General features: G+C 40.8%; 1 protein-coding gene across 1 annotated transcript; it reads left to right on the top strand.

The window, feature by feature from the left end:
* Nucleotides 1-1,471: 1,471 nt before the first annotated feature.
* Nucleotides 1,472-7,146, top strand: LOC137160418 (phospholipase A and acyltransferase 3-like). Its single transcript, XM_067558977.1, has 4 exons — nucleotides 1,472-1,524; nucleotides 3,207-3,342; nucleotides 6,035-6,297; nucleotides 7,075-7,146. Exons 1-4 carry the CDS (start codon nucleotides 1,516-1,518, stop codon nucleotides 7,144-7,146), a joined length of 480 nt encoding a protein of 159 aa, XP_067415078.1. The 5' UTR covers nucleotides 1,472-1,515.
* Nucleotides 7,147-11,613: the final 4,467 nt, after the last annotated feature.

The raw sequence follows: 11,613 nt of genomic DNA, 5'->3' as shown, positions 1-11,613 counted from the left end.
TAGGAGGTTGTAATATGGTATGCGATAGGTATGGGAGTACCCTGAGGAAGGGCAAATGGTAGCCTGTTGTCCTGGGACACCTGAATAGAGATAGGGTGAGGTCTGTAATTGAAAACAATAACTGTCTGTAATTGAAAACAATATATTTGAAAATGTAGAAAAACATCCAAAAAATATTTATAATAAATTTAAATTGGTATTCTATTATTGGGTAACAATGCCATTAAAACTGTGATTAATCACAACTTTTTTAATGTAATTTGTTTTGAGTTAATCGCTTGACTTAATTACTGTTAATTGATAGCCCTAAAAATATTGTGCAATTTGAGGGAAAATATATTCCAGTGCTACTAAAGATTAAGTCATAATATTACAGGTAGACAACTGGAGAATGTTAAAACTAAATTCTTATTTTATCTTACCCACTTTTCCCTATATTCCCAATCCGGGCAAGATTGTGCTCATCTTTATGGATTTTTCTAGATTAGGAAAAGAGGATGAAGTTAAATTGGGAGGTTAATTGTCTTAATTAACTCCAATTTTTTCTCCTTGAAAAATTATATGGTGCTCCATATAGGGCAAAAAGGGTACTGTTTCCCCATTGTTAGCCCAATCAGGTCTGTTTAATTTGACTGAAAAAGCTGTTTAGCACACTGGACACAATTTAAGATCATTTTAGTTGGTCATGTTGTAGCTGAGGCGGGAATATGACTGTGTTAAGTTAACTCTATTGAGGTATTGCATTGCCTTGCATTGACTAGAATTTAAAGCTGGGATATGAAATTATGCTAGCCAGTTTGAGCTAACTAACACATTCTAAAACACTTATCAAGACTAAGCAAGTTTTTACTCTGGCATGTGCTAAATTGGTTTGAATTAAAGCCCAGGGGGAGAAGGTGTGAGATCCAACCAGCTAACCTCATTTAACATCATATCTAGTTAAATATGAAATAAGATGAGGCAGAGGCAGAATGAGTAAGGCACAAAGAGATTGCTCCCTCTCTTGACTGGCCCACGTAGGGATCAGGTGCACTTGTAGTCCCTGAGTGCAGGTGACCTTAAGGACTGCCTCCCATAGGGGTGCCTATGGGGTGAAGCTGGAATATCATAGGGCTTGGGGAAAACGCTGCACACTCCAAAAGGTGTGCTGATTCTGAACTCCTGGGAGGCATTCTGACCAACACAGAGCTGTGCCTTAAAGTAAAATGCCTTAAAATTCACTTCAGGATGACAATGAACTTGGACTCTGCTCAGGGTTTGAAGAAAAAACCTGAAAGTCTTTGAAACCAGAAGGAACTGAAAGAAACAATACTCATTCCTGGAATTCAGCCTTTTAGCGATAAACAAAACTGGCCGTATCACCCCACCTCATGCCTCACTTCAGCTGGAACCAGCTGGGAGAAGAGGAGTAACTGTTTTCTGTGCAGTCACGTATTCTTGCTGTCAGGAAAAAAAAGGACTATAAAGCCTATCTCACAGAAGAAGCTCAGAGTAATCCGGAAAGAGAGTGAAAACATGGAATGGGTAAGTACATTTCTTCCCCTGTGCAGTCGATTCTCTCATGGTATGTCGGTGCATCACGGATGTGACGTTAAAGCTAAACTTCATCAGTAAGCAGAGACCATTCCTATGCGCTCCCCTCTCTCCATGACTGGACCCTCCATGTGTGTGCATCCCAAGGCTAATTTAAACAAATCTGGGCCCTGTACAAATTATTTGCAGGGCCCCTGGCTGTGTGTAACCCAAGTCCCCCAAACCCAAATCTGTCCCACCTCCTCTGTCATCTCAGCTGGAGCTTTCAGTCCCATCAAGGTATGTGTATATGGAGTGGGGGAGTTAGAAGAATATTGGGTAGAGGACTTACATTAAATAGGACAAAGGGGTATCCCTGTGATGTGCTCCTGCCAGAGAGGTGATAACAAGGGACATATCCTGACTCCCAGGGGCTTTGACTAACACCACAGAGCTCACTCAGCATAAAGCAGCTGTTGTTCCATGCCGTGTGACACTTGAGCACCAGCAGCAGACTTGACACTAGCATTTCAACCAGTCCCTAGTCTGCTGCTGTTTTTTACTTAGTTCTTGAGTATCTTACCACGTTTGTTGGTTCTGTAAGCCATAGGCATCATTCAGACAAATTCTGGGGAAGGATAAAGTTCTGTCAGCATATGGAACATTGTAGGTGATATCTTGCAAAGTCAGGGTGGGGGCATAAAGTGGAAATCAGATGTATGAAAAGTTGAGCAGGGGAGCATGCAACTGTCCCTGCTGGCCCATAAGAAATGACCCCTCTATTGTATGGTAACTAACTAACTGAAAAGGAGACTCTCCCTGCCTGAGTTTATGGGAGACAGTCAGATCTACTCCACAGTGCCAAGCCTGAGTAGCTGAGCTCTGGAGAGATCTGCAGATGGAAGAAGAAACCCTCCCCACAAGGCAGTAATAGGCAGTGGTTCTGCTCTGAGGAAGCTGCTCCATCCTATTGGTATGTTAAACTTGTAAGCTGTCATTGCACATTTCAGGGGGGTTTTCTGGTCCTCCTTGTAGGCTGTGGGTTCACATGGAAGCTGGGTCTAGCAGAAGTCAGTCTGCAGCCAACCAGCCTTTAGTAGGGTGAGGTGAGTTGTGCCTCTCTGTCTTAAGGAGCAGCCTGCTTTGTCTCTCTCTGTTTTGGGGTTCTTGTGTGTTATCATTCTGAATTCTAAGAATGAAAGTAGTGTTTCATTGTAACCTTCAGCAAGTGTTTTTTAAATCTAACTTTTGCGTGTATGCACTGAATGTAGCATTATTTCCATTGCTAAAAGGACTTCCACCACCAGGGTGGTGGGATCTGGATTTGTCCCATAGTGAACATACTTCAGATAACAGCCTCCTCCCACCTGGGCCAAGTCAGTAGAAGCTGTATGTTGTGAGAAAATTTAAGTTATTTTCCCCTGGGCAGAGCCAGTAGAAATTGCGATGAGTAGTCTCTGATAGGATTCACTTTTTCCTGGATAAGATGGTTGGAACTCAGTTGCGCTTGTCTTGGATGGGAGATGACTCTTCCTGGACCAAGTCAGGAGAAGCCACATGCACATCTTTAAAATATGATATTTGCCATTAGATTTTTCTGGGTTCCCATGTGTTGCAGTTAATTTTTCTTAAGTTTTAAAGAAAAATATTCTGTTTAGTGAAGATTTAACAACCAATCTTTCTTTCCTTTTCAGATACGGGATATATGGGATTTCCTTACTTCAGCAATAAAACTAGATCCTGGAGATCTGATTGAATTTCAGAGAATGGGATACCAGCACTGGGCCATCTATGTGGGAAAGGGACATGTGATCCACTTCACATTTCCAGGTAAAGAAGAATAAAAAGATTAATCCTTTCATTGATTACCAAATAATCCAAAATTATTCTACTCTGATGATAATTTGGCTCAGGTGTGAAAATGATCTCACCTCAGTTCCCCGTGGGACAGGTGTGCACAGCACATGACCTGTCATTTCAATTTACACTAATTGGTCCCTTGGCATTCTCATTAGATAGATGAATGACTGAATGGGTCCTGGAAATTGAACTCTTGTTTCACCCAGGCACTCACTCACTCACCCAGGCACTCATTTCACTCTTGGTATGTGGCTAAAGCACATTGAGGTTGGGTGGCAATATGGGGGAAGCACACTTGTGAAAAGGCAATAACCAAAACTGTGCCGTCTGCTCTCCCTCCTGCCTATGATCTCTGATTTTCAAAGCTGTACGTAGTCTCAGAGTCAGGAGAACCCTATCAATTTCTTGCACTTAAATCACAAAACAAAAGTCCCTGATCACTCAGAGCTCTGTTAACCCTTCCTTGGCTCTGGCACAGCTAAAGAAGATTCAGTCTCCACAATTAGCTCAAAACAGTTTGGGCCCAGAATTTGCTCAGTTCAGATTTAGGCCCAAATCTGACCCTTCCATCGCTCCCTCAAAATTTTAGTTCATCAGTAGTGCTTAATGTCTCAACTGCATCTAGCTAACATACTCATATTGCCTCCATTACCATACTATCTAAGCATCTCACACTCTCTAATATATTCACCCTTCCTGTAAAGTAGGGAAGTGCTATTATCCCCATTTTACAGGTGGGAAACTGAGACAGACTGAGGCTATGTCTACACTACAGCACTAATTCGAATTAGCTTAATTCGAATTACAGAAAGTAATTTATAGAAAGCGCTGCAGACTGTCCACACTACAGTGTTTGTGCTGGTTTCTTGCGTCCACACTGGCCAGCCTTAATTCAAATTAGAAAGCAGTGCAATGTGGAAAGCTATCCCACAGTGCAACTAACCATAGAGGCTGTTGTGACGAGTGTCATCATCCCAGGATGCAGCGCTGCTTCCCCCATCCCAAAACAAACAAGAAAAGGATTTTCATGCTGTTTTTTTATTCCCCCGATCGCCATTGCTGCAGGCACATGGAGCCAGCTGAACTATGCTCTCATTTTGAGAGTGACAAATACATCGCAGCTTATCCTGAATTACTTTAGAACTGTATGCTGTTTGCCTTTTATGCTCCCCCCACCACCCCCTGTATATTGCTTGCCTTTGATTTTGATTCTACAGGAGTCTGTAGAATGTAAGATAAATAACAACGGAGTCAGTTAGTATATTAATACAGTGATACAAATGTTTCCATTTCACTGATGGAAAGCATGATATAATGCATCCACATGTAGCACTGTGAATAAACTCTTAAGAAAGTATCAATTTCCATGATTGTTTCAGTGGCCAATGTAGCAAAGAATTTCCTCTGACTGCTAGCATTTAAAAGGCATTCTCCATGCCGGAAGTGGGGTGAGTGGTAAAATCTTTCAAAGGGACAAACTTTAAAGGGCTAAACTTTTAAAGGGACAAATCTTAAAGGGACAAACTGCAAAGGGCTTGCTGGGCAGTTAAAACACATTCACCACGTGGGAAGGGGGGGGGGTGAATTTTCAAACCCTTAAAGGGACAAACTGCAAAGGGCTTGTTGTGTGTGTGTGCGGGGGGTGATCGCAGCTTGGATTTTAAACCCATTCACCGCAGAAAATGAAGATTTAAATCTTCCCAGGGCTGCTTTGGGGCAGGGTACTGAAAACGGGACATCATGGGATACAGTCTGGAGGCCAATTAATTCGAATTAAGTCCCATTGCTTCCACACTCACACTAATGCGAATTAACTGATGCGCTTCAGGTGCTAATCCACTTGCAGAGGTGGTTTTATTAATTCAATTTTAAAGGCTCCTTAATTCAAATTAACAATACGCAAGTGTAGACACGGGAGTAATTAATTTGAATTAAGGGACTTTAATTCAAATTAAACCACCAGTGTAGACCAGGCCTAAGTGTCCCAAACAAGTCAAAGTAAGTCTGTGGAATAGCAGAGTCTTGAACTCAAAGCTCCCCAATCCCAGGATAGCTTCCTAACCACCAAACAACCTTTCCTCTTACATCCAGCCAGAGATATTGTAGGTTTCTCAGATCTCAGTCAGGAGCTGCTCTTCTTAAGCCAGCCAAGAGGAGCAACACTAAGTATTGCCCTTCTAGATATCACTTAGTGCTGGCTGAAATGTTTTGGACAAATAGCTTATTCACTGAAAAACATAGTTTTGGGTCAACCAAAACTATTTACAAGTTTGGGTCAAACTGGTGAATAGTTTCAGCTTAAAAAATAATTTTTAAAAAGTTGAAACATTTTGTTTTGACATTTTCTAAACAAAATGTTTGTGTTTTGAAATCTAGCTAACTTTTTTAGAATAATGAAATTAGGGTAAAAATCTACTCAAAGACTAACCAAAATGTAATGAAGGAATCTCATTTTGAGTCTAACAAAACATCTCATTCAACCCAAAACAAACTTTCTTTTCTGATTCTTTTCTTCCAGTTCAGCCACTGAGCCAAAAATATCACTTAATTACATGAATCTAGTCACTCCTGTCAGCTCTGCTGTGCAAACTTTCAACCCTCTTTCACCTCCCATTGTCTGTCCTCTTTTTTTTTCCTTTTCTTTTTCTTTCTTTTTTTAAAGAGTTGAAAGAGGGATTGAATAATATGCTTCATGGAGAATTCTTCAAAGCCAAAGTGCAAAAGGAGCGTCTGAGGAACGTGGCTGGTGCTTCAAGCTATGCTGTGAACAACAAATTAGATAAAAAGCACCCTCCATTACCTCTTTCTCATGTTGTAAAGAGAGCTGAGCACCTGGTGGGGAAGAATATGGACTACAATCTAGTTATGTCTAACTGCGAACATTTTGCCACAATGATGAGATATGGCATTGCTGAATCAGAGCAGGTCAGTCTGGTTCCTTCACCTAATCTCCATTTAGCAAGGGCTCCCTAGGGGCATAGTTCTATTTTGATTTGCATTTGTTTTACATTGGTGGAGTGATTTACCTCAGGATAACAGAAGAGAAGCAGGCCTTAGATATTTATAGAATATAAAGCAATATTAATACTCTGCTCAAACAAGAAACAAATGCATATCCATGACTGTTACATAATAGAGACAAGATGGATGAGGTAATATCTTTTATTGGACCAATTTGTGTTAGCCAAAGAGGCAAGCTTTTGAATGCCACAGAGCTTTTCAGGTGCAACAAACGGAGAAATGCTCTCCAGCTGGGTACCGGGCCTCACTTTTCTTGGCCAAATATGGGATAAACCAGGGAAACAAAAGGTGACTTTGAAACAGTTATTTCTGAACACTTTCTCTGATTTCATGGAAAATCCCTCCCTTGTTGAGCCAGAATTCAGAAAAACTTAAACTGGCTAAGTTTCACCCCCCTCCACCCCCAAAATAGGAAAGAGTATAACTGATGGGGCTTATTAGACCCAAAAAGTGATCAGTTCTTAGATTCTAGCTCATGTGAATCTTCACTCTCTTCATTAACTTGAGTTCCAGAGGGGTAGCCATGTTAGTCTGTATACAGCAAAAACGAGAGATGCAGTTTGCATCTGAGGAAGTGGGCTGAAGCTCACGAAAGCTTATGCCTGCTGAAATTAAATTTGTTAGTCTTTAAAGTGCTACAGAACTCTCATTGTTTTTCATTAACTCGGCTTCTTGTTTTAGGCAGTTTACTTTGAAGTGGATGAAGGTTTTGTGAAGCAGATAAAGAAATGGCTCGCAGAAATCAATGAGTAGCTTGTGGATTGGTGAGTATGCACTAAGGCATTTAAATGGGCATTGACTTCTCAGATAGAAATCAATTCCACAAGTACACTGATGCAACATCCATCCCATCATAGACAGGTATCCAAGGTAAATTATTCCCCTCTATATTCCAGAACAACTCTCACATTAGTGGGGAAGATGATCCTCCAACCACACACAAAAGGAAAAAGCACACTTGTAAAAATATCTGAGCCCCTTCTATGTTAGTGGTGAGTTTGTGGAGAAGGGGGATGATCCTCTCTCAATACAGACCCCACATAATTAAGAGGAGTCCACTTACACTAAAAATGAATAGCTCTTCTCCCATAAAATCTGAGCCTCCTTCACACTAATGATTATCAACCTCCCCCGATGCAGACCACATGTCCATGAGTGGGTCCAAGACCCCTTTATATATTACTAAAAAAGGGGATATTCTCCCCCCACTACCTCCCTCAGAATGAATATACAGTTCAATAATAATCAGATTTGGGGGATCAGAGAAAGCTCTTGAAAGTATTTAAATAGCCTTGGTTATTTACTCCAAATGCAATGGAAAACTGGATTGCTAGGGAAAGAACCTCTTCTACATGAAGCGGCATTCAGAGGCTAGGAACAACTGACTTGAAAAAGCAAGTAGGATACTTACTAGTAACCCTTGTGCAGTCTCCTCCTTCTGTTTTGTGGTGCATATAGCCATAAAGCTGTGGTGCTTTGGTATTCTGTATACTGCCCATTTCTATGAACTCTGCCAATGTGTACTGACTAGTGTTGATTTTTAAAAAGTAAGTATAATTCACACAGGCTCAAAAGAAATGAAAATTTAGTTTTGTTTAAATTTTTTTTTAACTTTTATTTTTTTACTTTTATTTTTATTTCCTTTCACTGGTGAGAACACAAACTCTCGCTTTTTAGATTTGTCCTTGATCTGAAATAAGTCATGTTACACTGAAACTACTTGGCTGCTCTTGGTGTTTCAAAAATGATAATGGGCCTGATTCTGCTCTCAACTGGTTTTACACAATGTAATACTGTTGACTTTAACTGAGATTATTATTAAATTTAACATTTGTATTGAAGTAGCAACTAGGAGGCCCCGTCACAGACCAGGACTTCGTTATGCTAGGTGCTGTGCAAACAGAACAAAAAGGTCAGTCCATTTCCCAAAGAACTTATAATATACAAGCCAATGAGTAGATCCAGACACAGGGGAGCACAAGGAATCAATGAGATAATATTGTTCAGCATGACAGACAGTGGTCACAGCTAGAGATGGTAAAAAAAATTTTTTTTGATTGAACAGTTTTTCATCAGAAAATGCTGTCTCATTGAAATCTCGATGTTTTGTGGGAACATGGAGATTTTGATGGAAAAACTTCAAAGTGTTTCATTTTGATTAGGCCATTTTGACTTTTATATTTGCATTATAACATTAAGAGTATTATAATGTATCTAAATAATAGTTGTCAATATTTCTGAAACAAAATATTTCAGAATACTTCATTCCAACAACACCCTAGCCAAAAAACTTGAGATGAACTTTTCACTCTTAATTGCGACAAAAACAAATTTTGAAAATTTTTGTGGAATGGAAATTCTGTTTTCCTGCACATTTAGTCATGGCACACCAGCTGCCTACCCATCATCAGGTTTTTTGTAGGTATCAGACTAAAGAAGAGTTTTAAGGAGGGATCTGAACAAAACACATTAAGAGCCACTTTAAGAATCAAAGTACCTAATTCAAACCTTCCAGGGAGTGGGCTAATTGTTTTGATTGTGATTTGTTGGACATATATTAAAGAGATTGACCAAAGCTAATTACAGGAGTATTATTTCATATAAATGTCATGGTTTCACAGGAATAACTGAAAAACATACATAAAAGGAGCAAAACAATGAAACTCTGGTTAAAATTACCAGCCTAAGGCAAGTCTGCTGGAACACTGTTACAAAAGAAACGTTTATACTATCATATGCATTTTAATGTTCACAACGGTAGGAGATTTTACCCTGAGATCCTGGCTACATTCCAGCTCTATTAATTATATTTTTGCCTATGTATGTTTCCCCTGTCAGTTCTTTTGGATACAGGAATCTTCACTTCCTATCCTAAACCTTCCTATACCTTTTGCTCTGTCCTATTAAACAGCTGTTGTGTTTTACCCCCCTCCTCCCCCATACTAATGTGATGTCAGTGATGAAGTGATCATTTTAATAGCCTTAATATATTATTTGTTAAATACTGATATTAACATGAGCAAGAAGTCCCAGTCAAGATCAGGATCCTATTATACTAGGAAAACACAGAAGCAGACAGTTCCTTCCTCAGAAAGCTTACAATTCAAGACACATATAATAGTTTACAGTTCAATACGCATATAATTTATTGTCACCCTTCCGCTAAGCAGTAGGAGATGTTGGCACCCTGCAGGTCAGCTTCCCAGTGGAGGAGAAATCAGTGAAGTGAAATTGGTAGCTTGTTTTATTTACAGCATACACACTAGTCCTGGGACGGATATGACCACAAACAGCACAGAGATAATCTCTTCATTCAGAGATCTCAGCCCCAAACATCAGTGTCCAGTTCCCTTCCTCCATTACTACACCAAAGATCCACAACTAATAGTATTGGAAGTGATAAAGGAGTGTATGGATAAGGCAGATTGAGAGGTGGAGGGCAGAGGTGCAGTGTGGAGTTGGGGGGGGGGGGGGTGTTCAGTAGTTGTGGTGATAGGTAAGGTGTGTGCCTGTGGGTGGAGGAGTAGAGGGTTTGTATAAAATAGGTGGCTTAACCTTGCTTGTGTGGGTCTGTGTCAGCTATATTATATACATAACAACCCCAACTGCTTCACAACAGAGAGTTTTTTTTCCTGTATTAATATAAATAAGTCTTATCTGCTTACATAGCTCCAAGCTATGCTGATGAGCTACAGATCTACTCCTCCACCTCCATCCCGTGTCCTTCTATTCAATCCTGCATGCTGGTCTGTTCCCCTGACATCTTCTCTTGCATATCTTGTCATCACCTTAACTGAACATAGCCATAAACTGCCGATCTTCCCTTCCAAACCTTTTGCACTTCCTCCTTCTCTACCATTTCTGACAACACCATCTTCAATGCTGCTCAACCTCAGAACCTGAGAATTTTCTGATTCCTTCCTTTCCCTTTCCCCCTCATATCCAAATTCGGCTGCAGCTTTCTGCTCAACGGCGCTAAGATCCAGCCTTTTTCTTTTCATCTCCACAGCCAAGTTCCTGTCAGGCACTTTTTTTCCAATAAACTGTTCAGTCATTCTCTCTAGCCTCCCAAACAGCCACACTGCTCCAGCCATAGGTATAACCACAGAAAAAAATTGGGGCGTACAAGAAAACAAGCTGAAGAATTTTGTTCAAATAGAAAAGACAAAATTGAGATTGAGGCAGGTTAGCCAGGTAGGGCTGGCCCTAAGCAAACTTTTAGCCTCACCCCAATGGCACATTCCATCCCATCCTTTTCAAAACAAATTTGGAACACTATTTATTGCATCGTTTTACATGTACATTTCTATTAAGGAAACACTTTTTTGGTGGGCTTCCTTCCTGCATTTCACTTCATTTTATTTTTCCTTTCCTCTGCTCTATATATTTTGTTTGTAGCATGGTTGTAGCCATGTTGGTCCCAGGATATGAGGCAAGACAAGGTGAGGTAATATCTTCTACTGGACCAACTTGGTCGGTGGAAGGGACAAGATTTCAAGCTATACAGAACTCTTCTTCAGGTCTGGGGAAGGAAATTAGTGTGTGTCTGAGCTAAAAACAAGTTGAGACAGATTAAGCATTAGGGGTAATAGATTAAGCATTAGGGGTAATGCATACTGTAGGAGGCCACTTGAAAAGAAGTGAGTAACTGAGGGATAGACTTTCACATTAAGGATTTGAAGTGTGCAGTTAAGTGCAGCAGGTAGTGAGGGGCGGGAAGGGGAGAAATTGTTGTAGTGAGCCATGAAACCAGTATTCCTAGTGACTCGAGGCAGGTCTACACTACAAACTTGCATCAGCACAGCTGCAGTGCTTCTGGTGAAGATGCTCTAAGCCATCGGTTCCCAGCCTTTTCGAGTGCCTGGACCCCTTTTCAACCTCCAAACATTTCCAGGGAGAGAGGGAAGTGTGTATATTGTAACTTACCAGCCTGAAATTCCAATTCTTGCCACAGCTTGGGGTCCTCCTCTGGCGCCTTGGGGATTGCTTCCTCAACTAGGTCTGCCAGGTAAAGGTGGCAAATAATACACTCCTCTTTCTCTGCGTCTCCTGAGGCTTCCTCCAGGATTTCTTTCAAGGTCCCTGCTGTCTCCTTGCCCTGCCCCTCATTGGTGTCCTATCATACAATGAGACCAGTGGGGTTGAGGGGAGTCATGAGTCACTTCAGATGCTGTACTTGCAGTCCTGAAGAGCACCTGGTCCAACTCATTGTAGCATGAG

Source organism: Emydura macquarii, unplaced genomic scaffold (genome assembly GCF_026122565.2).
Source record: "Emydura macquarii macquarii isolate MOO-44397 ecotype Brisbane River unplaced genomic scaffold, CSIRO-AGI_Emac_v2 contig_2205, whole genome shotgun sequence".
Classification (NCBI taxonomy): domain Eukaryota; kingdom Metazoa; phylum Chordata; order Testudines; family Chelidae; genus Emydura; species Emydura macquarii.
The sequence above is the reverse complement of the archived record's forward strand: the minus strand, read 5'-3'. Positions and strand labels throughout refer to the sequence as shown.